Source organism: Balaenoptera musculus, chromosome 2 (assembly GCF_009873245.2).
Source record: "Balaenoptera musculus isolate JJ_BM4_2016_0621 chromosome 2, mBalMus1.pri.v3, whole genome shotgun sequence".
Classification (NCBI taxonomy): domain Eukaryota; kingdom Metazoa; phylum Chordata; class Mammalia; order Artiodactyla; family Balaenopteridae; genus Balaenoptera; species Balaenoptera musculus.
Genome location: NC_045786.1, coordinates 4,538,944 through 4,566,425, shown reverse-complemented (window position 1 = coordinate 4,566,425; position 27,482 = coordinate 4,538,944). Strand labels below are relative to the sequence as shown.

The window sequence follows — 27,482 nt, the reverse complement described above, 5'->3', positions numbered from 1 at the left end:
TTCTTTTTCGTGGCTGAGTAATATTCCATTGTATACATGTACCACAACTCCTTTATCCACTCCTCTGTTGATGGACATTTAGGTTGCTTCCATGTCTTGGCTATTATAAACTAAATACATTTTTAAAAGTGTTTTTAGCTCCTATATATAAAATAGATAAACCACAAGGACCTACTGTATGGCATGGAAAACTGTATTCAATATCTTGTAATAACCTATAATGGAAAAGAATCTGATATATATATAACTGAGTCACTGTGCTTTACACCCAAAACTAACACAACATTGTAAATCAACTGTACTTCAATACAAAGGTGTTTTTTTAAAAAAGTGTTTTTAAAAAAGTGTTTTTAAAAAACAGTGTTTTTAAGCGTGTAAATCTAATTTAACTATTCTGTTCTTTGTCAGGGTTCTGGAATGACATTAACTGTGGTTCTCCAAATGCCTTCATTTGTCAACGCCATAACAGTAGTATCAATGCCACGGCTCTCCCTACCACACCCTCGGTCCCAGGAGGTTGTAAGGAAGGTTGGAATTTTTATAATTACAAGGTACTAAGAAAACTTAGTTGTAGTCATGTTGCTGACTAGTGTGGAGAGTGGCAATGCAAATCTTTCAGCTTCAAGTTAATGTTTGCTTGCCTCGTCACTTTAAAAAATTTTAGGCAAGAATACGTGGAAATTCCATGTTAAATTCTCTGTGGGAATTGATAGTAGACTTGACGGTATTACCCAAATAGTTGTGCCCTTTGTCCCAAGGGAGAAAAAACTTTGCAAAGAAAGCTGATGGGTAATAAAACTAACAATTTTTTGCATTTCTATTTGGTTGTGAGCGAATGTGTATTTAGCTCTAATCTTCATGGATCATTTTGATTTCTTTAGAGCAAATACTGTTATCTTTACGTAATCCCTATGATTTTTTTCTCCTTCCATCCGAGTGTTTCAAAATCTTTGGATTTGTTGAAGAAGAAAGAAAAAATTGGCAAGAGGCACGAAAAGCTTGCATAGGATTTGGAGGAAATCTGGCATCCATACACAATGAGAAAGAGCAAGGTGTGTGGGCCGTTTTACAGTCAGTGATGCGAATAAATATGTAACTTTTTTCCCTAAAATGGTAGAATGTTGCTTATAGTAAATGACTTTTTGGTGTTCCAGAGTAAAGACTAGGAAGGGAAAACAAGCACATATTGGGAGCTATTTTACTAGTTGTAGGCCTTATGCTGAGCATTTTACATGTAAATTGCCTTTCCATTTTCATAACAAGTCTGTGAAGCAGGAATCATTAGTCCCTTGTGAATGAGGAAATGTGTTCAGGGAGACTTAGATCAGGGAGCTTAGAGGGTAAGGGGTAGGACTGGGAATCAAACTGGGTCTTCCAGCTTCAATTCCATCTGTTTCCGCCAAACCAGTTTTCTCACCAAAGAGTCAAAGAAGAGTAGTTCCAGGAATAAAATTAAAAATTGCTAATTTTCCATGTACTGCTCTTCTTGTCACTTGATATAGAATTTATAATGCAATAAAACTAATTTTTCAATATGAACTTGGAACAAATTGAGAAAAAAAATTTGATAAAACATAGGGATAAGCCAGAGCTTTGAAGAACAGGAAGAAGAAACACACCATCTCCATATAGCAAGTTGTAAAATTCATTATATTGTTGTCAAGAGAAAGGTACTTGACCCCTTTCACATGGTCTTTTTGGGGCCACCTTACTTGATGTAGATATTAGGTTAAATTAGTTACTTTAAAAATGATGTTGACCAACTGAGGGCCTTTCAGATGACAGCAGCTAAACTGATGAAGGTTTGGAAACCACAGCCAGCAGTGAGTGAGGACGGTTTGAAAGACCCTAGGTTTCACAGCCTGGAAAAGAGGATGTGAACTTTGAAGGATCGTCCCACTCAAGAAGGAAGACTTAGAACCCATGAGTGGCAGTTACAGGGAAACAAATTTAGGCTCAAAATTAGGAGGTTATTCTAACAATTAGAACTAATTGGATGGGATGCTTCGTGAGTTTTTTTAAAGGGCTGTGAAAATGCTTTTGTTGGAAGGTACTGAAATGGGTGCTGCAGAGTCACATATGTTGATTGGTATGTAGCATGGAAGTTGCTCAATACATATTTGTTGTGTGTAGGAATTTATGTGATGTCGTTGGGGAAAGATGTGGACTGGATGATTTCTAAGTTCCCTTTTGGTTCTGAGGTTCTTTGACTTCCAAAATCATTTACTGGAAAAATGATGTACCTCAAAAAAGATAAGAAAGAAGAGAGACCTTGGAACGCTGTGTGGCACTCTCCTAAATGTTAATTTCACTCCCTAAATGCTACCATGTGCTTTCTTGGAACACATTCTACAGTAAATCAACCAAGCTTTCACTGAGAACCTTTGACAAGTTCAGCAGCTTGCCAGACACTGGAAGAAAAGTGTCAAACCATAGCACACAATAAAAAAATTTCAGGAATATAATACTCACATTTCTCTGACTGGTCTACCACATTCTGGGCTTAGCTACCCAGCAGAGAAACACAATAATTGATTCCCTCTCTTAACCACAAAGAGCTGATTCTTACCATAACAAAATTAGAACCTGGGTCATAGAGATGTGCAGAAGGGAACAATTTTCAGATAAACTAACATTATTCCTGGGAACACAGGCACACGCTGTTGAATTCTTTTTGTGGTTCTTGGCAGAAAACAAGTCAGTGTTGAAATATTGGCAGGTAGAGCTTTTCCACATTTCATTTCAAGTTGGGGATATGGCAAGAGTTATGATCTTATTTAGGAAATAAATAAGAAAACAAAGTAAATATCTACCCATGCTCTTTTCTTTCTGAAAAATATAAGAAATTTCTTTTCTTTTTTTTTTTTTACTTTCAGTTAATTGAGAAATAAGCAAATCTCTGAGCAGTGTAGTGGCGTCTATTACTCTGCGGTAGAGTAAGCACGCAGCAATGACCCTTCTGCAGAACTGTTTGTTCAAGAATAAACAGATAATCTCTGTGGCCTTCTTTCTATTTTACATTTTCTATTAGTAACCCAAGTGCTTAGTCATTTGGTTTCCTGTTTGCATTCAGGAGTCGTGTTTAAGCAGAGTTTGGAAATTGTCCTGTAGAGTCCGTGCTCATTCACTCGGTGTCCATCTAGTGTCCTTGGTGTCCACATCTCCTGGCAGGTGAGGTTGCTGGCCTCAGAAGGCAGCTGCCATGGTGTGGCAGGCATGGGGATGGGCTGCTGGAGAACGGATGGAGAACGTGTACATTTAAGCCTTTTGCAGTTTCTGGATATTTGCCACCATCCTCTCTGCCACAGAATTGATAAAGAAGCAAGAGGCCATATTTGTCCTGCCTTCTCTGAATTTCTCTCCCAGTGATGTGAGCACTTAGCACCAGGATGACGCCTGGGTCCAAGCATGCGCAGTGGACGTGGATGCCCGCTGACCCCTAGGAACTGGCTGCCCCAGAGGAGTTCCAGTTGGGTAGCTCTTTTGGTTTGGCAGTCCAAGGTGGTGATCATTTGACAGCCTAATGCTTTTTCGTTTTGACAAATAGTTTTTAGTTTCAGAACTTTTTTAAGATCAAGAGCTCTCTTTGGCCCCTAGTTATTATTATGTTGGCCAAAAAGTTCGTTTGGGTTCTTCCATAACATCTTATGGAAGAACCCGAACGAACTTTTTGGCCAGCCCAGTATAATCAGGTTATCTTATCTATAGACACAGGACACCTGCTCACTCACAGGATGACTGGGCGTGAATCAGAAAAATGTGCCTCTTCCTGCAGGATCGTAGGCAGCCACAACCCAGATCTGGGTGTATAAAAAGGAGAGTGGGGCATAGGGTGGACTTAAGCCTCCCCAGCGCCCCAGTGTCCTTGGGTAGGGCACAGCCTGTGCAACTATCTGCAGTGACCCAGGTAAAACCTAGACTCTTATTATGAGGAACTTTTCAAAGTCCAAAGCGGAAGTGATAACATGCGGCTCAGGTTAGAATGTGTTTGTTTTCCTGGTAAGTGCTTTCAAATGATAATAAAGACATTGATCACAGGCTTGGTATTTGTAAATTAATGTATTCTGAGTATCTTTGATATTGGAGTCTTTCCCCTCAAAGTTCACAATTATCTTGTGAAACTTTCTTTCAGCATTCCTTACATATCATATGAAGAACTCCACTTTTAACACCTGGACCGGGCTGAATGATGTCAATTCAGAGCACACCTTCCTCTGGACGGATGGACGAGGAGTTCATTACACAAACTGGGGGAAAGGTTACCCTGGTGGGAGGAGGAGCAGTCTTTCTTACGAAGATGTAAGTATCACTTTCAGGTCACCTCTCCCTCCACTCTCAGTTTGCTTCAGGTCAACATATTAGTGATTGATCCTCTGTGAAAAATTCTGCCAGACTACTTCTTGATCTGATTCATTCTTGCACATTTTAACCGTTTCAGACTGAGCCAGCCTTGAAGGAAGGGGTATACATTCAGTTAAGAACTCTTCGTCTTTGGGCTGGGGGTGGGAGGACCTAGATGGTGGTAGTAGTGAGGAACAGGGAAAACCAGCTCCAGTATGGGCGCATGTTGTACTCAGCGTGTGCACTTGAACCCAGAGTTAGCAATGTTCTTTGCATCAGCTGCCCCTAAACTCTTGAAACTGTTGTAGTATTTGGGGTGCAGTTCTGCAAGCTCCTACTGCTTCTGAAGTTATCGTCGCCATCATCATCATCATGATTGAGCTACTGTTTGCAGAGTGCTTACTATGTGTCAAACACTCTGCTAGGTGCTAAGTGCATTAACCTAAGAGACAGACAATTGCTTCTTTTTTTTAAAATTAAAAAAAAATTTTATTTATTTATTTATTTATTTACACATCTTTATTGGAGTATAATTGCTTTACAATGGTGTGTTAGTTTCTGCTTTATAACAAAGTGAATCAGCTATACATATACATGTATCCCCATATCTCCTCTCTCTTGCGTCTCCCTCCCACCCTCCCTATCCCACCCCTCTAGGTGGTCACAAAGCACCGAGCTGATCTCCCTGTGCTGTGCGGCTGCTTCCCACTAGCTATCCATTTTACATTTGGTAGTATGTATAAGTCCATGCCACTCTCTCACTTCGTCCCAGCTTACTCTTCCCCTCCCCATGTCCTCAAGTCCATTCTCTAGTAGGTCTGTGTCTTTGTTCCCATCCTGCCCCTAGGTTCTTCATGACCATTTTTTTTTTTTTTTAGATTCCATATATATGTGTTAGCATACAGTATTTGTTTTTCTCTTTCTGACTTACTTCACTCTGTATGACAGACTCTAGGTCCATCCACCTCACTACAAATAACTCAATTTCGTTCCTTTTTATGGCTGAGTAATATTCCATTGTATATATGTCCCGCATCTTCTTTATCCATTCATCTGTTGATGGACACTTAGGTTGCTTCCATGTCCTGGCTGTTGTAAATAGAGCTGTAATGAACATTGTGGTACATGACAATTGCTTCTTTATTTCACTAGTTTTAATCTTATATCATTGAAGCCAACTAATCAGTGTTAAACACCATACTAGGCATTGTGGAATACATGAAGGCACATAAGATTTTATTCTTACCTTGAAGAAGCTTATACCTAAGCTAGACCCCAAGTCTTCTACAAGAAAGACGACAGGAACAAAATGAAAGTGTGTAATGAGAAGATCAGCTATAAAGCATAATAGTAGTTAGGAGGAAAGAAACTTACTATGGGATGTAGTGATCTAATCAGGCAGCACATATCTGTGGAGCTCTTCATTTGATGGAAAGAGGGCATGTGAAGAAGAATCAGCTGTGGGTCTTCTTCCCAAGAATTTTAAAACATCATGATTAGGGGATCATGGCAAGAGGATGGGGAAGGTCGTGTTAAGTGGGAAAGGTGAATAAAGTCTTTAAGAAAAAGGCACAAGATGGGTTTGGGCAGAATTAAGAGCTTTAGATATAGTAGGAGTTTCATGCAGAAAAGAAGTAGGCGTCAACTTTAGAACGTGGAAAGCAGAATTCAGAGAAATTTAGATGCCCTAAGAAAGAGTTTGGACTTTGTCAGATAGGCAGCAAAAAAAAAAAAGGTTTGAGCAGAAAAACCATCTCATCAAGGTGGCATCTTTATGATAATTAATTTGGTAGCTATGTGTAGGGTAGATATATTCTGGTTGTGGGTAAGTGACTTTCTGGGGAGAAATTCTTTCAATCCTTATTACATAAATGAGGGCTGAAAAGTAGACTGGAGTGAGATAGGGTTTGCTTAGAAAGATTTTGTGGGTGAGTGGTAAATTTCATTTAAAACAAAAAAATTCATTGTTGAGCAAGTTTTTTGTTTTTAGAACATAATGAAAAGGAGAAACAACAGAAACAAACAAAATCTGTAAACTCACCTTCCAGGAAAAAAAAAAACACAGTTTTGTTGGTTTTATTCCTAAATTTTTTTCTTAGCGTGTGTAAAAATATAAAGTTTGTATTCCACAAAACTGGAATCAAAACACATATATTGTGTTGTTACAATTTCAGGACTTGTAAAATGAAGAGGGTTAAATATAGTTTGATAAAGAGAGTGGGAGAGAAATGCTCACATGCATTGTGTAGTGGAAACATGCTTGTTCTGTGTAGGTTTCCTGGTTTAGAGCGGAGATGCTGAGCCAGGATAATGAAAGGTAAGAATAGCTAAGAGGGGAGATGGGGCTGAGCAGAGAATCTTTGAAATGTACGGTTAGGGGTTCCTGATAGTTGAGGCTCATGGGATCCTGAGGCTGGAGGCTGAGAAGACGGCTCTGGCCCTGGTGAAAGCTGTGGTAGCTTTCAGGGAATTAATGAGATTTCTGACAGCAGCGTTTCTCAGAACCAGCGCCAAAATTTATCCAACTCTGCTTAATTTTCAGTTAAAATGGCAAGGGTTCAGTGAGGGATCTGCATGGAAGTTGGCCAGTAGCGTGGAAAGTAGGGATGAATTGAACATGCTGTAAATGAATTAGGACTATCCTAAAAGTTGGAGGTTAGGGATAAAGGATTTTTTTTTTTTTTTTTGCTTATTAATGAATTGGTTTAAATAATTATCGATCCACGTTTGGCTTTTTTTTTTCTTCTCCATGAATATACAGGCTGACTGTGTTCTTATTATCGGAGGGAAGTCAAGGGATGCAGGAAAATGGATGGATGACACCTGTGACAGTAAGCGAGGTTACATATGCCAGACACTTCCCGGTAAGTCCTACCGGACCTCGCTGGGCTGTAAGAGGTGGGGTTTTTCCGTACTTTTTAAAAAGTGACATTCTTCTCAATTTTGCTGTGAACCTTAAACTGCTCTAAAAAATTAAGTTTTGTTTTAAAAAAGTGACGCTTCCCTTGCACATAACACGTTGTTTCAAAAAATTTTTTAATTAAATAATTAAAATTTTTTTTTTGGCCATGCTGTGTGGCATGTGGGATCTTAGTTCCCCGACGAAGGATCGAACCTGCGCCCCCTGCAGTGGAAGCACGGAGTCTTAAACACTGGACCGCCAGGGAAGTGTCCATCAACATGTTTATTTGATTCTCACTTTCATCCATGGATGCCTGTGACAGACAAAAAGGATATTTTCTGTAATTTATTCATGAATGTGCCCCCTCATCCATTACCAGAAGGTTTGCACAGATTAAACTAGAGGTTGAAACTTTTTCTAATTTTGTTAGAAATTTGGGATGTTTGCTTACCTCTACCTTAAAAAAAAAAATGTCAGAGTAGGGATACCTCACTTCAATTTGTGTAATTTGAGAACCATTGCCCCAAAACACCCTATATGCCTCATTACTTGTTATGTATTCTGTGTCTCTAAAAATGTAGATGTCTTATTTGTGGTCCTTTTTTCATCTTAGGAAGCCTAACTATGGTGCAAGGAAAATAAAACAGATATGTGGATATCGACCAAGAATCAAGATTATGGTCGTGTGCATTTTAGTTTTGAGTGAAATTAGAATAGAAACGTTTGGCTACATAAGAAGAGGTTCAGAAAATAAAAGATAAATTAGAGATGAGGGTTGAAGATGAGGTGGGTTGCGGTCACCCTGAGCAGAGCTCTCAGAGGAGCTTGAATTAGAAGCTACTTGATCTCCCGGATCTAACAAATTTTTCTATACTTTCTGGGGAATCAGGGAACTGATATCAATTCATGACAATGACTGAAAATCACTGAAGATATTTTCAGATGACTGCAAAGTCCGGCAGGAATTCTAACCTCCTATTGATCCAAAAGAAGGTCCAGGCCATGCCGCCTTTCTCTCTCTGCTACACCCTTCGAGCACCAGAATCTTAGGCCACTGGTAATGCATCTGTGCTTCCAATCTTTGGGGAAAGAAAGGAGTCCCCTTCCAGGAGGGAATGATGATTCCTAAACTTGTTTAAAATTCTTTTTCTTCTTCCTGTAAACGCAAGGGATAGAATATTTGCTGCTGACAAAAGATATTTTGACAATTTTTAATGACTTAGGTTTCGGGAAAGGTTGACCGTGTTAACGTGAAAAAGGCAGAATATGAAATTTTATAGACTACTGATGATGCAAAAAACACTTTGAACCCCCTTAAAAAAAAAGAACAAGAAGGCCATGGAAATGCATCAAAGTAGGAATAGTGGATATGTTTGCATCGTGGGATTAAGACCTTTAGTTCCTTCATTGTACTATTGTATTTTTCTTCATTTGTCAAAAACTGTCTCTTTCTAATGCTCTCTCTCTATGTATATATATTTGCATTTATATTATATATAATATGTCTATACATCTATATATATCTCTCTATAACAATTATGAGGAAACACTAAGATATTGAGGTGGTTAGATTCTAAGTAATTTTTTTCTCATTTTTATGCTTTTCTATATTTTCTAAAATTTCAACAAAGAATGTGTGTTCAGTATTTTTTTAAAACAGTGTTGTTTTCAGGCAGTCCCTGGTGGTCCAGTGGTTAGGACTCAGGGCTTTCACTGCCGAGGCCTGGGTTTGATCCCTGGTTGGGGAACTAAGATCCCTCAATCTGTGCAGCGTGGCCAAAAGAATAAAATTAAATAAATAAAAAATAAAACAGTGTTGTTTTTATTCATATATATGAGTATGTATGAATGAATATATATGAATTCATGTAAATATGTAAAGATATGTAAATAAAAACATGAATAAATACATATGAATATAAAACACTTAAAAACAACCCCTTGATGAAACACATGTCCCTTGATGAAATTTTAGAAAATACAGAAAAGCATAAAGAGAAAAAATTACCCATAATCTAACCACCTGAAAATAACCTCTCAGTAATTCAGTTTTTCCTTATAATTTTTTCTATGAGTGTTTTAATAAACAAGCTAATTGGATAAATGAACTAATTTCCTGGCTGCATATAGCCTTTGGTGAAGCTTCTTAAAGCTTTATCTCAGGCTTCATTGGCCACTTTTAGCAGTCCAAAACTTTTCCTGTGTTGTTAAGACAAACCCAGCTCTCTCCAAGCTGGGAAATGATGAGACTCTTTATTTCCTACCGGCTGTAACATGGAAGGATCCGGGGCTGGGTCTCTTGGTTTAATGCTATTCTATCAACACACGGTGGCAGCAACAGCAGAAGAAAGGGAAGGCTGCCTTCCTTGCTGAATTAAAATTGTTGCCTTACCAGAGTCTTCAAAAGAAAGTTTGGCATTCTTGGAGTGACAGAACAAGGCACATGGTGGGTTGGGTTGGTGTACAGTGGAATAGGTTGGAGAATTGGCCAAGACAGCATCGGTAGGCAGGGACATCTAGGACCCTAGACCAGGGGTTGGCAACCTTTTTCTGTAAGAGACAGATTATAAATATTGCAGGCTTTGTAGACCATAAAGTTTTTGTTGCAATGACTTAACTCTGCTGTGATCACAGACAATCATAGACAGTACGTAAACAAATGAGCATGGCTGAGTTCCACTGAAACTTTATTTATGGACACAGATTTGAATTTCATGTATTGTTTACATGTCACAAAATATTTTTCATTGTTTGTTTTTCCCCAACCATTTAAAAACTCATGGGCTACAAAAACAGACAACAGGCTAGATTTCACCCTCTGGCTGTCATCCGCTGACCTCTGTTCTGCCCTAAGGCATCAGCTATAAGGCGCCCAGAAACAAGATTTTTTGGGTCTTGACAGTAAGTGGCCCAAAGTATGGGTAGGTCTAGAGTAGTTATTAGAAACGCATGCTGAGAGATTGAGGAGGAAAGATCAGAAAGCCAGAGTGACGCCAGCTTGCAAAGGCTTCAGTTTGGATAAGATATGGGGTTCACGTGGGAAATCATCATAAGATTAAAGCTTGATCCTGAGATCAAGGTTAAATGAAGTGGGAACTGTTATATGGCTTCATTCCAGAGCATAAACCAATTTCTTGAAGGTACGTGATTCACAGGTGAAGTCAAATAGATACAAATAGGTGCAAATTCATGGGTGGAATGGAACAGAGTCAGGGGGTGGGGGGAAGGGAAGGAGAGGAAGACTGTTCTTGACCTTAAAATTTGACCAAGATGGAAAAAAAAAAAGATTCGTGTTGACAGGATGATAGATGTTCTTTAATTCATGGGATTAAACTGTGGCGTGACTTTCATCCAGATACTAGATCTCGTAGTATTTGCAAGTCTTTTTGGTTTTATAGTTTAGAAACTTGATCCTGTATTTACCTTAATATTCTAAATAGAGTTTGGAAATGACTTAATTCAATCAGGCATACTGATTAAAAAATAGAACTGTGTGTTCTGGTGTGAAATGGCTCATGAAAATATGTTAAACACCTGACGGTTTGAATTGTGCTGTTCAGATTCTTTTTAGGATGTATGAGATATAGAAGTCATGTACTGATGGCACTCAGGTAATGTTTAATATTAATGGAAATACTTTTTTATTCCAGACCCTTCCTTGCCTAGTTCTCCAACAACAATTCCAACAGATGGCTTTATTAAATATGGCGAAAGTAGCTATTCACTCATGAAATTAAAGCTGCAGTGGCATGAAGCAGATGATTATTGCAAGCTTCACACTTCCCTGATTGCTAGCATTCTACATCCCTATAGTAATGCATTTGCATGGATGCAGATGCAAACCCTGAATGAACCTGTGTGGATCGCCCTGAACAGTAACTTGGTAAGATGCTGGAAACATGTGCGACTTGACATGATTGATAAATTGTGATTGAATATGATTCTCTTCTGTTCATTCTGTTGAATACTTGCTGTGTGTAAAAACCTGCTGGGCTTTGGAAATGATACTGACATGTACAAGACCCAATCTCTCTAGGACCCAGTGGAAGGATCTAGCAAGTTAGTGATGTTATGTCAGAAATCAAACTAAGACTTACCTAAGTGATATTATTATTGTTACTTTCCTTAGGTTTTTAATATACAGTGTTACTGTATATTTTGAATATGAAAATTAAGTTCTGCATCTAAACAGTTTTGTTTTTTTTTTTTTTAAATTCACGTTCTTTTTAAAATTGTATTTATTTATTTATTTATTTATGACTGTGTTGAGTCTTCGTTTCTGTGCGGGGGCTTTCTCTAGTTGCGGCAAGTGGGGACCACTCTTCATCGCGGTGCGCGGGCCTCTCACCATCGCAGCCTCTCTTGTTGCAGAGCACAGGCTCCAGACGCGCAGGCTCAGTAGTTGTGGCTCACGGGCCTAGTTGCTCCATGGCATGTGGGATCTTCCCAGACCAGGGCTCGAACCCGTGTCCCCTGCATTGGCAGGCAGATTCTCAACCACTGCGCCACCAGGGAAGCCCTAAACAGTTTTATTTATTAACTTATTTCTTTCTAGTGTCATGATTACAACTATGCCATAGGAATTAAGAAAGCATCAGGGGCATAGTTCCTGGGCGATGAGGATATTCCTTATTTTTTGTGAAAAGTCGTTCTAGAGTTGCTGTCTGTTCTGAAGCTGTACAGCTTCCATCGTGTGTGACAGATTTCATTGCGGTCAATTCCCTGTATTCCATAACAGAGAAGGAAGGTTGGCAAAAGATGGTGTAGAGTGAGGGTTGAGGCACAGAAATAAGAGCAGTGTGGGAGTTGCCAAAATTTTCCTAAAATGAGTCTTCTCTGATGCCAGGGGATCCATCTATCCTCCATCCATCCATACATCCATCTAACTAGTCAATCAGCAAACTTCCTAGTACAATAAATAGAGATGTCAACAAGTAATTAAGAGATAATACAGCGTCAAAGAAAGGTATACACAAAGTGCTGGGAGAGGAGAGAAAAACGATCATTTGTGCAAGGGGAGAGGACCAACAGGGCTTCTCGGAGAAAGTCAAACTCTATAGATGTGGTCTAGGATGGTGGCTCATAAGGAAGGAGTACCAAGAAGAAATAAAAGGAGATAAGGGGATATAGCTGGAAAGTAGACTGGTGCCAGAATTTGTAGAACTTCTTCTACCATGATGCAGAGATCAACATTTACACTTCTTGCAATGAGTATTTCCTAAGTAGGTTAGTGAACATTTAAAAGTAAGTAGTTACACAATGATTTCTGTGTTTAAACTTAAGCACGGCATTTTTACTTCTATGTTGAATCTATTTTTAGTAACTAATTCTCTTGATAATTCATATATTTTCTTCTCACAAATATGGTCCCAATTCTCTTACGAGTTTAAAATAGGCTTTTATTTTTTGTTAGAAAGATTAAATAGCTTTCCATTATCCCAACATTTATAACTAAAACAATAATGTTATATTTATTACATCTATGGAGTTAATGATTATGCCAGCATTATTTGATTAAATATGGTAGAATACTACAAAATTCTAACTTGAGATAATGCATGCTTTTGATTTTGTCATTAGATCTTTGGTAATTGCTTTCGTAAATTAAATAATGCAGTTAAAAAGGGGACAGCTGTTTGAATGGTTTAAAAACTCACTTATCTCTGACTAAAGTTATACAGCATCTGTTGTGAGGCTTTACCTGTAAAATTTCTTTTAGACTGTCAAAAGAACATTATTGATAAGTAATCTTTTTGATGTTGTCAATTAATTTGTATGTGACCATAAATTTGCCCAAATAAATTTAATAAGAAGTATGCAAATTGAATAAAACAATTATCTTTAAAAGATGCCATCAGATTCATTTTGGTTGAAAGACCACCTAACTGGAAGGTAAGAGACCTAGGCTCCTCTCTTATCCACCCATGTCACCTTGCATAAGTCATTTGTCGTTGGCCCTGTTTCAACAGCCAAACAGTAAGAAGACTAGAAGAGATAAGTGTTTCTCTCAGGGGTCCGTGAGTTCAATGAAAATGACTCAGTTTTTGTTATCATTTAAATGATAATATAATACGTGTTTTATTTGTTCCGAAGGTAAAACCCCTCTTTTGCACTGAGGGCCTGCAAATAAAGAGAGTTTTCTAGAATAAGACATAGGTTTTTAAGTCTGTGTTTTTCAGAATAGCTTCCAGCGATGTCTTCATGGGGAGCTTGAAGACGTAGTTTTTTCTTAAAAAAGGCTGCATTTCCTGAATTTGAGTTGGTAGAAATAATTTATAATGTTCTTTTTATTCCCAAATGTTGAAGATTCTTTGTCAAATCACAGTCTTAAATATACTTTGTACTCCTTGCTGGGTTCTTTTGGTATTTTCTAAACGAAGCCAGGCTCCATGTTAATGGTTGTTTTTGTTCTTGCAGACCAATAATGAATATGTTTGGACCGATAAATGGAGGGTGAGGTACACTAATTGGGCCACTGATGAGCCCAGACTGAAGTCAGCGTGTGTTTATATGGATCTTGATGGCTATTGGAAGACAGCACATTGCAATGAAAGTTTTTATTTTCTCTGCAAAAGATCAGACGGTAATTGAATCCACAAAAACAATCAAGGGATTTGAAATTTTCTCAATAAGCTAATACAAGCCACCGTTGATATTCTTAAACAGTCACGTGTTTTGCGGTAGCTTAAGGATAAGATAAAACATATTCCTTCACCTAACCAAAGGCTGACCTGGCAATAAACAAATATACATAGATCAAAATAACAGAGAGAGAAAATTTTCTTCATTGCTAGAGTTTATTTCCTCTTTATACGTTTCTGAATTTTTATTATTGGGATAGGCCTCTGAATCTATGATGTCAGAGTCCTCAGGAAATGATGATTACTTTTGATGTTGACAACACAGCTATATCAAAATAATTTTATCAGAATATGTGTAGGTTCATCAGAGTCAGTGATATTACAGTGATACAGTCCTAGAACACAGTTATAGAGTCCGACAGTGGTAAAGTCCTAGAATTCTCCCTATACCATTTAGTTATAACATCAATGTCAGTCATAACTAAGAAGGTTTTATAGGGGCTAGGATCCTAGAAAAGGAAAAGTGTCTAGAAGGAAGACTGCCTTTGCAAATTATTTCTGGTTGACCTTTTAGGGGAACTTATTAACGTCTTCGTAGGTATCTATAGATCTACATGCTTAATTATGACTGTGATTGACCGCTGTTATACCATAGTACCTTCTATGGAAATACATTTTAAATGAAAAAAAATGATAAAGTAAAAAGAATACTCAATAATAGAAATGGCATATCCAAATGGTTACCATTAGGGCTTAAAAAAAAGTAATGATAGGCGATGAAAATTTCCTTAATGGCTGATATATTATTCTATTTACTAAAGAAACTTCAGGTCTTACTTTATTTGAAATGTCTTTTTATTAACAGAAATCCCTGCCACTGAACCTCCACAGCTGCCTGGTAGATGCCCCGAGTCAGAGCACACAGCGTGGATTCCTTTCCATGGTCACTGCTACTATATCGAGTCTTCATATACAAGGAACTGGGGCCAAGCTTCTCTGGAATGTCTTCGAATGGGTAAGTGCCACATTTACCGTCAGAAAATCCCACAATCATCTATTTAGATTACCAGGATACTAGTAACACTGTATATTAAAAACCTAAGGAAAGTAAAAATACCTGTTTCTTTGTCTTAATAATTTATATTGTAACAGAAAGGTCAACATCATGCCCCCCAAATGTAATTTCTAACATTGTAGCCTCAAAAGGTGAAAGAATTCTGTCAGAAAGCAGTGACTCGCTGAACAAGTCTTTCTGCCCTAATATTCTAAATTGTTAGGATTATTATTCAGAGTGTTGTGTTCATCTTTTATCACTGATCGGCTCAGGCTTCACAAGGGCCCAGGAACCATTTTGCTTTCCCATGAATAGAAAAGCATTTAGATCCGGTTATCTTTGTGAATAAATACGAAACAAAACTCAAGTGACATGACATAGATGAACAATTTTCCTCCTGAAATAAAAATGTCAAATAAAGTGAACTTTTCGGGGTGCATTAAAAAATCTACTTAATTAAATCCCACTGAATACTTCACTGAATTACTTTGTGACTAAATTTTGATTATGCCCTAAGTCAGGGCTCTTCATTCAACAGTGGCGAGCAAGGGTTACATGCTCATTTCCTTCAGGTTCATTCAAAAGTCAGTCTGGAGTTTTCACTTCTTTTTACTTTTATGTTTAGTTTTTTTCTTCAGTTTTATTGAGGTGTAGTTGACATAAAATTGTAATACATTTAAAGTGTAAGAGATGATGATTTGATACACATATTTGTTGGGAAAGGATTCCTAACCGTCAAGTTAACATGACCATCACGTCACATATTTACCTTTTTTTTTTTTAAGGTGGGAACACTTAAATTCTAATCTCTTAGCAAATTTCAGTGATACCATACAGTATTATCAACTGTAGTCACTATATTAAACATTAGATCCTAAGACCTTATTCATCATATAACTGAAAGTTTGTACCCTTTTACCAGCATCTCTCTATTTCTCCCACCCCCCAACTCCCTGACAACCACCATTCTACCCTCTGTTTCTGTGAGTTTGACTTTTAAATTCCACCTATAAGTAATATCATGTAGTACTTGTCTGTCTCTGTCTGGTTTATTTCCTTAGAATAATGCCCTCCAGGTTAATCAATGCTGTTGCAAATGGCAGAATTTCCCTCTTTTAAAAGGCTGAATAATATTCCATTGTATATACATACTACATTTTCTTAATCATTCATCTGTTGATGGACACTTAGGTTGTTTCCATGTCTTGGCTATAATAAATAATGCTGCAATGAACATGGAGTGCAGCTATCTTTTCGAGATAGTGATTTCATTTCCTTTGGATATATACCAAGAAGTGGGATTGCTGTATCATATGGTAGTTCTATTTTTAATTTTTTGAGGAACCTCCACACTGTTTTCCAAAAGGACTGTACCAATTTACATTCACATTAACAGGGTTCCGTTTTCTCTTCATCCTCTGCATCATTTGTTATCTCTTATCTTTTTAATAATAGCTAGCCTAAACAAGTGTGAGGTGATATCTCATTGCGGTTTTGATTTGCATTTCCCTGATGATTAGTGATGTTGAGCACCTTTTCATGTACTTCTTAGCCATTTGTAAGTCTTCTTTGGAAAAAAAAATCTATTCAGGTCCTTTGCTCATTTTTTGAATTGGGTTATTTTTTTGCTATTGAGTTGTATAAGTTCCTTGTATATTTTAGATATTAAACCTCTATTAAGACATGTGGTTTGCAGAAATTTTCTCCCATTCAGGAGGTTGCATTTTCATTTTGCTGATGGTTGCCTTTGCTATGCAGAACCTTTTTAGGTTGATGTAATCCCATTTGTTTATTTTTGCTTTTTTTCCCTTTGCTGTTAGTGTCAAATACAAAAAGATTAATGTCGAGGAGTTTATTGCCTGTGTTTTCTTCTAGGATTTTTATGATTTCAGGTTTTACATTCAAGTCTTTAAGCATTTTGAGTTGATTTTTCTGTATAGTGTTAGATAGTGGACCAGTTGTATTCTATTGCATGTGGCTGTCTAGTTTTCTCAACATCATTTGCATGGAATAATTTTTTTTAATTCCTTCACTTTAAGCCTATGTATGTCCTAAAGTTGGACTGAGTCTCTTGTAGACAGCATATAGTTGTCTTGTTTTTTTTTTTTTCTTTTTCTTTTCTAATCTATTAAGCCACTCTATGTTTTTTGATTGGAGAATTTAGTCCATTTATATTTATAGAAATTATTGGTAGGTATGCACTTAATATTGCCATTTTGTTAATTGTTTTCTGTCTGTCCTGACCTTCCTTTGTTCCTTTCTTCCTCTCTGCTCACTTCCTTTGTGATTTGATGGTTTCTCAGTAGTATTACTTAGATTCTTTTCCTTTTATTTTGTGTATCTACTATAGGTTTTGTTGTGTGGTTATTGTGAAGATTACATGAAACATCTTATAGTTATAACAGTGTACTTAAAGCTGATAACAACTTAACTTTGAATGTATGCAAACGGTCTGTATTTTTACATTCCCCCGATCTTTTATATTTTTGATGTCACAATTTACATCGTTTTATATTGTGTATACATTAACAAATTACTGTATTTATAGTTATTTTTAATACTTTTGTCTTTTAACCTTTATACAAGTTATAGGTGATTTACTTACTACCATTATAATATCAGAATATTCTGGATTTTCCTATACATTTACCATTGAGTTTTATATTTTCAAATATTTTCATATTACTAATTAGTGTCCTTTCATTTTAGCTTGAAGAATTCCCCTTGACATTTCTTATAAGGCTGGTCTATTGGTGATGAACTCTTTCAGCTTTTGTTTGTCTGGAAAACTCTTTATCTCTCATTTAATTCTGAATGACAGTTTTGCTAGGTAGAGTATTCTTGGTTGGAAGCTTTTATCTCTAAGCACTTTAAATATATCTTCTCACTCCCTTCCAGCCTGCAAAGTTTCTCCTGAAAAATTTGTTTTGTCTTACAAGGGTTCCCTTTTATGTAACAAGTTGCTTTTCTTTTGCTGTTAAGAATCTCTCTTTGTCTTTAATTTTTGACAATTTAATATAATGTGTCTCAGTGTTTGTCTCTCTATATTCATTATATTTGGTACTCCTTATGCTTCCTGGATCTAGATGTCTGTTTCTTTCCCCAAGGTTAGGGAAATTATCAGCCATTAGTTCTTTGAATAAGCTTTCTGCCCCCATCTCTCTCTTCTCCTTGAATTCCTGTAATGTGTAGATTGATCCTCTTGCTGTTGTCTCATAAGTCCTTTAAGCTAGCTTGCCTCTTTTTGATTCTTTTTTTCTTTTTGCTTCTCAGGATATATTTGACTGCCCTTTCTTTGAGTTTACTGTTTCTTTCTTCCAGTTTTCTAGTCTGCTGTTGAACACCTCTATTGAACTTTTCATTTAAGTTATTGTGTTCTTCAGCTTTGTGATTTCTCTCTGGTACTTTTTAATATTTTCTCTCTCTTTGTTCAAATTCTTATTTTGTTCATGCATTACTTTCCTGACCTCACTGAGTATCTTGATAGCTGTTATTCTGAACTCTTTATTGGGTAAATAACTTGTGTCTGTTTTATTAATATCAGTTTAGAGATGTATCTTGTTCTTTTGCTTGGAAAATATTTTGCTTTTTCTTTATTTTCCTTGACTCTCTGTGTTGGTTTCTGCACATTAGATAAAAGAGACACCTCTCCCAGTCTTGAGAGTGGTCTTGTGTGGGAGATGAACCTCATCAGTCAATCCAGCCCAAGTTCCTGTTTGTCACTCAAAACTTTGTGGTTATACAAGCTGTCGTCTTTGTTTTTAGTGGCTCCCAGTGGTTGAGGGTGTGCCAATACCTGATGACATCCCAAAGGAGAGTATCACAGTTAGCACATAAAAGCAGACTGATTAGAAGCTGGCCCCTCAGGCAGCACCTGGGAAAGTATATAAGCCAGGTGTGTGTCTAAGCTCCTTCCAGAGACCTGTTGGTGACCTGATTTTATCATTGCAGCAAGTCGGAGGAAGAAGGTGGCAGAAGGGCCCACCAGCTCCCCCAGGAGGTTCACAGCTAGCCCCTTGCTGCATGCAAATTAGCAGCTGGACCCCCCAGGCAGCAGGTTGTAAAGTATGCAGTCAGTCCCCTTCTAGGGAAAGACTGAGAGATAGGCGTTTTTATCTGTTCCCTCTTAGCTGAGCCCTGGGAGAATAGCCATGGCAAGTGTTTGGTGTCCATTAAGAACTGCTGCTTTGTTTTCTGTGGTCCTGTGGGTCTCGTGGCTGCAAACCCCATTAGCTTCCAGAGTTAGGCATTTGGGGCGCCTATTCATTCAAATAGAGGAACAGGAGCCTAAAAATTTGGGGTGCTAGATGTATGGTTGAAACCCTTCTCTATTCAGGGAGAAGCTGGCAATTAGGGGCTCCCTCCTGATTATACAGCACTGTGCCATGGGTGGGGTTTATGAAGAGAGTGTGTCTCAGCCTTTCCTACTCATTTAGATGTTTGTGTTTTCTCAGTTGCCCTATATGTAGGAGTCACTGAGTTTCTGGATTTTACTGAGAGAATTGCTCCATGTGTAGGTGTTCACTGGTGTGTATGTGGGAGAAGGGAATTTTAGGAGGCTTCTATGTTGCCACAGGGAGTTTTAAAACTCCCTATGAGTTTTTACTTTAAATTCTGAGTCAGGAGAAGTCTACTTTGTCAGTTTTTGCTTCATGTATTTCGAGGCTTTATTGTTCGGTGCATATATGTCTATATTTGTCATATCTTCTTGATGAATTAAAACTTTAATCATTATAAAACATCCTTATTTGTCCATCCAAGCAACATCCAAGCAACTAAACGGGAGCATGGAGGACACAGAATTTAAGATGTATCTTAAATTCTGTGTCCTCCATGCTCCCGTTTAGTTGCTTCCCCTAAAACAAATATTCTCCTAATACATTTCTTTATACTCTCAACTCATTACTACCCACTGAACCATAACCTTCTTAAACATTCTGTCCTACTCATCTTTGTATATCCTGCAGTGAGTCGTTAAGTGCTTGTACACAAATGATGCTTAAAAAATAATATTTTCAGAATGGAAACAAATTCTTAGAAGCCAAATGGCCACTCTTTGAAATTCTTCTCCTTAAGTGGAGATAGTGGGATGATTTTTATTGCTCTTAATATCAATACTATCATTATAAAAATATTTTCAACTACTTAAATATACTGCCATCATATTTATTCTTTTGTACTCTGCAGGTTCCTCTCTGGTTACCGTTGAAAGTGCTGCTGAATCGAGTTTCCTGTCATATCGAGTTGAGCCACTTCAAAGCAAAGCCAACTTTTGGATAGGATTGTATAGAAATGTTGAAGGTAATTTTTGCAGCATGATTATTGAATCACAGACATTTCAAAATGTTGTAGGTAAAAGAAGTTTTCAGTCCTAGAAAGTCTTGCCTTAAGTAATGATTAATTTGTGAAGAGTTTGAAAATTCAGACTCATATTTTCATTTGAGGTAAGAAGTGAAAATTTAAGTGACTCACGTATTAGGCTGTCTTGAAAGTTGCTAATTAAAGAATATCTACTGTAGCTAAGTTAAAGAAGTTTTAAAAAGTATTTTCTATCTTTTGCCAGGGAAAAAACAATCAGGGGAAGATAAGTTTACATATTTATACTAATTAGGAATAAATTTTCAACTAAAACTACATGAGAAACACATTCTCAGTTTCCCTGTAACAACTAGTTACTATTATCTTGCCTGTGAAAAGTTTGGTTGTAAACAACTGTTGATTGCGGTATAAAATAACATGCTTAGAAATTTTACATGAATAAGTTGAATTTATTTTAAGGCAAGTTATTTTTAACTTCTATTTTTATTGACTTTCTCTGATAATCAGGAATGTGGCTATGGATAAACAACAACCCACTCTCCTTTGTCAACTGGAAAACAGGAGATCCCTCTGGTGAAAGAAATGATTGTGTCGCCTTATATGCATCTTCTGGATTTTGGAGTAATATTCACTGTTCTTCCTACAAAGGATACATTTGTAAAAGGCCAAAATGTGAGTTAGAATTTGTCCTATGGTATGTGTGTTTCCAGGCTCCCATCTCTTTCAAATATTAAGATATCAGGTGTGTAATTATCAATATAATGCGATTACAGGTTCCTTGCAACCTCTCACTCCTTATAAGTGAGAAATCCAATCTGCCGTGGTGATCAGTTGCTGTCTGCAGTTTTGAGTGAGCACAAAGCACTCTCTTTCTGCTTAACTGACATAATGATTTTGGTATATCAATACATTTATAATGGGATATCCATGCATATGGATTTGCGAAGTTGTGAGCAGTTTGGAGAGCCAGGCCTATGGCGTGAGAGAAAAAGGGGTGAAATACTTACCCTGGCCAAACCAAAGTGGACGGTGGGGAGGAATGAGAATTTATTAAGGAATAAATCATGTAAGACCAATTAAGTTTCCTTCTGAGATTGAATGACAGACCATGTCAGGACAGGGGCTGGGGGAATTAATAATATTATATGCCCATGCTGTGATACTCTCTGGACTTCCATAGTGTTTTATGCCATTCTACTTCATGTAATATCTTTCCCAAGAGACAAAATTATAAATTAGATAAGAGATTTAAATAAATGAGTTGGATAAATTAACACTCCATCCCCAGTAGATTTTATTTTATTTTAGAATTGCGTAGTTCTTCATTCTTTGAAAGCTCTGTTCTAAGATACCACACCCTTTGGTGCAATGCTGGGATCTTATTTTATTTTTCATTCAAATGCCTTGTAATACCTTATGCTTCAGTGAGCCATTTTCAAAACTGCTAGCCTACGATATATTATTTATGGGTAGATTGGGTAGATTTTGAGGGTGAGTATCAGTGGCTCAAATGCAACTGGGGAGATCATATTTTCAGATCTTCCAATGTATTCAAACTCATCATGCAGCTATAGGATGCTGTTATAGGATAGATAGATAGATCAATCTATCTATGCAAATATGCAGATTTTATCTATCAGTCAATCATCCGTCATCTATCTATCTATCTATCATCTATTTATTGTCTGTCTATATCATATATCACCATAAATCCAACATGGATGATTTGATGTATTTGTAAACCAAATAATGCTCACTATCTACATGCAATTATTATGGGTTTTTAATAAGTATTTAATTATTTTCTTATTTTACAAACAGTATTTAATTATTTTCTTATTTTACAAACAGTTGTTGATGCTGAACCTACTCATACATTAATTACAACAAAAGGTAAAACCATTTTGAAATTTTAATTTCCATATTAGTAATATATCAATCAAATTTGTTTGTTTTAAAAACCACAATAATCCCTTCCTACCCACCCTGCACTCTCAGTCGCATTTCTTGAGCTATACTAGCCTTTGTCATTGTGACATCGACCTTCCTTAAATGATGCCCTAGAAAAGCAGGCCTTGGAGTCAGGTGGGTGTTTTTATAGATCTCACTGAGGACATTGATTGCTCTGTTACAAAGGGGTGCCCTTTGAGAACCCATGGAGGAAATTTCTCTTAGGAATCCCTGTGATTTTTTTCTTTTTTTTTTAAGCAATGTTTTAAATTTTAATTTTATGGACAGCTTGAATAAGGAACTGATCCTCTTTCACTCATGTTGTTTGCTGCTAAAAAAACTCAAAGTGAGATTTATAACTTGCCTAAAGCCCCCTTATTAACTTCATAAGTGCTGTTTGTGAACTAATACTCATGTGTTCAAATTTCCACCACTCACTTTCTTTTTTCCCGAATTATTTTGAAACAGATGTAAATATTTTAAAATTTTAAAATATTGCACCGTGGTCGTAACTTTTGCAGTTTGAGGTGCAACTGTAAAACTAGCACAACTTTCTTACTGTTTCACAATTTCGTAGATGGAAGATTCATTCCCACTGTAGATCTCAGCAACCTCAGCAAACTTTTTTTTCTTTCCTTATTAAGTTGAGAACTTTTACCTTTTCACTTAAAGGAAACACTTTATGGCTTCTCTTAGGCATATTGGAGTTGCCAGCGTCACTACTCTTGGGCTTTGGGGCCATTATTAAATAAAATAAGGGTCACATGAACACACACACAAAAAATAAATAAAATAAAATAAAATATTATACTAGTTCAGGGCTACATAGATACATGAAATATTCTTGCAATTGCATAATCTTCTTAACATGTAAAATAATCTTCTGTGTCACATGGACTTCTGTTTTCATGTCCTGCATTCTGTTTGGCAAATGTCACTGGAAAGAAAATTTATGAATTTTAGTTTTCCTAAGAAGAAAGTTGTATTGTTTCCATAGCATTCTACTCTCTGCCTCCCCTTAACTCGTTTCCTAATATGTTTATTTATTTATAGCTGACCCAAGGAAGATGGGCCCTTCCAAACCATCTTCCAACGTGGCAGGAGTGGTAGTCATCGTGATCCTCCTGATTATAACGGGTGCTGGCTTCGCTGCGTATTTCTTTTATAAGAAAAGACGTGTGCATTTCCCTCGAGAGGACACTTTTGAGAACACTCTCTATTTTAACAGTGGATCGAGTCCAGGAACTAGTGATACAAAAGATCTCATGGGCAACATTGAACAGAATGAACATGCAGTCGTCTAGAATCATGGTGTGATTTAGGTATATTTGAATTTCATAAGATTATAACTAAAATGGTAAAGTCTTTCATTCAATGTGATTATTTCCTTTCAAATTAGTACCGTATTACACTGGTCTGTCCTTTTCCTTTGCCTCGTGGAAAAAATAATTGTTCGTTTTCTAGCCTGGCAAGATATTTTCACAAAAGAGGGATAGTAACATTGACTACTATGTTTAAAAAGATCTTAGGTGAATATACAGCATTGGTGTGTAGCTAGTGTCAACTGCATACAGATTACAAGAACCCCAGAAACAACCAGCTAAGCTTCTTGAAATCATTTAAGGAGCTCCCAAAAAATTGTTACCCATTGAATAGTTATTCAGTAATTAGACGACCATTTTAAAAGCCAAGTACAAATAACCTCAGGTGACACAAAAATTTAGTCACATTTTTTCTTATACCCATCTTGATTTTTACTCCAATGATTTAGAATTATATTTTTACATGTGCGGAAAGGATAAGGCAGCTGAGAATCTTGTTTGCCCCAAGCAGGATTTTCCAGGCTGAATATCGCAGATGTGTTCTTTGTCCTGTTTTATGTATATCAAGAATGCAAAGATGTGAAATAAAAATGTAAATTTGCATAACTGGATGTATTTAGATAATGTGAAATAGACATCAAAAACAAGGTCTATTTTTAATGGATTTGTATTTTGGTGATCTTGGTAAGTGTAAATTTTCTTTTAACTGAGATTTATTTATCCATTTACTTTACACTTCACTGTACTCTGAAAATAAATGATATTATTAGTAGAGGAATTCTTTAAACTCTTCATCTGTTTGGAAAAAAGAGATTGTTAAAACACTGTGCATAAAATGAATTTTTTACCATAATGACTTGGCCAATTTCCCTGGATCTTTCCCCTGTAACACTGACTTATTTCAGAATTCAACAATCAAAGGCACTGTTATTGGGAATTAGGTCTCTAATATCATTTTCTCACTTTAACAATTCCTTTTTGCTTAAAAAGTTTTGCCTTGGATAAAGCTTTATGTACATTGTGAAATACATTGGAGGGGTCACATCTTAAACAGGTACCATGCTCCCAGCTCATTCTTGCCTTTCCCAAGGGGTTGCTCATGGGCAGAAATTCCTTACCTGAGGTCCCTAAACAGGACTCCTTAGATGACATTAAGGGGTCTATGAAGGCCCCCCAAATTGTATGCGAAATGTCTCTATTTGTGTTTATGCTTTTTTTTTCTTTCTGGGAAGAAAATAGCTAGATTTTCAAGAGAGTCTGTAATTCAGAAAGGACTAAGAAGTAGTGTACTGTGTAGGAGGTAAGGTGAGGTTTGCAATACCCCACCTTAGATAGGTGACAGGTAGAAAGAAACAGGATGAGAGAGGTGGGCAATTGTGGGAAAGCTTGCTGAGAACAAACAACTCTCATGCTTCAGACAATAGAAAACAAATTGCTTTTATTTTCCTGGTAAGAACACAACATATTCCATTAGAGGAAGTTCCAGTGGAAACAATGGCTATGGTGTCAAAGGAGAATGTGGTTAATTATACTGAAAAAAATCTTCATATATACATATTTTTTTCTTTTAAGATACAAGAGAAAGATACAGAAGAGAATTAGAACTGTGAAAGAGGAGTGTATGAGTGGGCACGATTTACAAGTTCTTTACACAAGTCATTTTCATCATAACTCAGAGCTGCGTTTTTACAGAAAATATTTTGGACTTCAAGCAACATATATCTCAGACTTAAATGTCTTATCCTTTCAAGAAACTGTATTCGGCAGGGTGCTGAGTTTTATGCTTCACACCCTCACATTATCCACTCAAACATACAATCAAATAGATAAGTCATCTGTATCTATATATGTACCCAAATTCAGTAGTAATGTATTAATAAGCATTTTTTTTTTGGAGGGGGGGAAGTTTTATAAAGCAGAGAAGAGCAGTTTTTGTTTTGTTTGCTTTTTTGCATTTCTTTTTGGTTTTGGTTGTTGTAGTTGATTTGTTTTTGTTTCTGTTTAAATAAATTTATTTATTTTATTTATTTATTTTTGGCTGCGTTGGGTCTTCATTGCTGCACGCAGGCTTTCTCTAGTTGAGGCGAGCGGGAGCTACTCTTTGTTGCGGTGCACAGGCTTCTCTTTGCAGTGGCTTCTCTTGTTGTGGAGCACGGGCTCTAGGTGCATAGGCTTCAGTAGTTGTGGCACACGGGCTCAGTAGTTGTGGCTCACAGGCTGTAGAGCGCAGGCTCAGTAGTTGTGGAGCACAAGCTTAGTTGCTTCGCAGCATGTGGGATCTTCCCGGACCAGGGCTCGAACCCGTGTCCCCTGCATTGGCAGGTGGATTCTTAACCACTGCGCCACCAGGGAAGCCCCTGTTTTTGTTTTTTAACCGGAAATTCTTTCTGGGGATTAAATGTTTAAGTGCTCTCCTCAGTGGCTTTGCACTTGTTTTCATGAGAATTCCGCAGCCAGAAAATTCTTGAGGATATTTTTTTCCCAGGTGAACTCAAAACAATGTGAATTGTCTGTAACTTGAACTCTAAAATTAAAGATGATATCTCGAGAGACTGGTAATCTCTTGCTTCATCCATTTTCAGTGTTCACTCAGCCATCTGTTTGTACATTTACCCATTAGTTCATCAAGTATTCCATGAGCATCTAGTACATATGCCAGGCGTTGAGCTAGGTCCTGGAGATTCAAATATGGGTGAGAAGCAGTGCTTGTCCACAAGAAGTGCACAGTCTAGTGCAGGTCCAGACACAAAAGATCATTTTGGGGGGATTTTTTATTGATGTATACTTGATGTACACTATTATATAAATTACAGGTGTTCAATATAGTGATTCACAATTTTTAAAGATTATACTCCATTTATAGTTATTATAAAATGTTGGCTATATTCCCAATGTTGTACAGTATATCCCTGTAGCTTATTTTATACCTAATTGTTTGTACCTCTTAATCCCCTACCCTTATATTGCCCCCCAGCCTGTAACCACTAGTTTGTTCTCGATATCTGTGAGTCTGCTTCTTTTTTGTTATGTTCACTAGTTTGTTGTATATTTTAGATTCCACTGGTAAGTAATACCATACAATATTTTTCTTTCTCTATCTGACTTATTACTTAGAATAATGCCCTCCAAGTCCATCTGTATTGTTGCAGATGGCAAAATTTCATTCTTTTTTAAGGCTGAATAATATTCCATTGTGTACATATACCACATCTTCTTTATGAATTCATCTGTTGACAGGCACTTAGGTTGCTTCTGTATCTTGGCAATTGTAAATAATGCTGGTTTGAACATTGGGGTGCAGGTATCTTTTAGAATTAGTGTTTTCTCTCTTTTTTGGGATATATACCCTGGAGTGGAATTGCTGGGTCATATGGTAGTTCTGTTTCAGTTTTTTGAGAAACCTCCATACTGTTTTCCACACTGGCTGCACCAGTTTACATTCCCAACAACAGTGTATAAGGATTCCCTTTTCTCCACATCCTCACCAACGTTTGCTATTTGTGTTCTTTTTGATCATGGCCATTCTGACAGGTGTGAGGTGATAGCTCATTGTGGTTTTGATTTGCATGTCCCTGATGATTAGCAACATTGAACATCTTTTCATATGCCTGTTGGCCATCTGTATTTCCTCTTTGGAAAAATGTCTATTCAGGCCTTTTGCCCATTTTTTAATCAGGTTGTTTGTTTTTTGGATGTTGAGTTATATGAGCTTCCAAAACCTCATTTTTAACGTAATGTAGTCTTTAAAGACACTATCTCTGAATACAGTCACATTCTGAGGTTCTATGTGTTAGGGCTTCAACATATGAATTTTGGGGGGGACACAATTCAGCCCATAACATACTTCTATAGTGCTTTTTTTGATTGTCCCTTGTATTTGTAGGGTTCTCCAGAGAAGTGGAACCAAAGGGTCTATACATCTATCCATCAATTATCTGTGTCTGTCATCTATCTATCTATCATCTATCTATCTATCTATCTATCTATCTATCTATCTATCATCTATCATCTTT

At 37.0% G+C, this 27,482-nt stretch overlaps 1 protein-coding gene across 1 annotated transcript in view; it reads left to right on the top strand.

The window, feature by feature from the left end:
* MRC1 (mannose receptor C-type 1) overlaps nt 1–24,128 on the top strand; it is an 88,691-nt gene extending 64,563 nt beyond the window's left edge. The window contains exons 20-30 of the mRNA XM_036843396.1: nt 409–551; nt 938–1,052; nt 4,133–4,299; nt 7,103–7,205; nt 10,894–11,126; nt 13,661–13,826; nt 14,690–14,839; nt 20,066–20,179; nt 20,705–20,869; nt 22,049–22,090; nt 23,201–24,128. Of these exons, the coding sequence (XP_036699291.1) occupies nt 409–551; nt 938–1,052; nt 4,133–4,299; nt 7,103–7,205; nt 10,894–11,126; nt 13,661–13,826; nt 14,690–14,839; nt 20,066–20,179; nt 20,705–20,869; nt 22,049–22,090; nt 23,201–23,451 (1,649 nt within the window). The 3' untranslated portion in view covers nt 23,452–24,128. The remainder of the gene's footprint in view (nt 1–408; nt 552–937; nt 1,053–4,132; nt 4,300–7,102; nt 7,206–10,893; nt 11,127–13,660; nt 13,827–14,689; nt 14,840–20,065; nt 20,180–20,704; nt 20,870–22,048; nt 22,091–23,200) is intronic.
* The last annotated feature ends 3,354 nt before the right edge of the window (nt 24,129–27,482 follow it).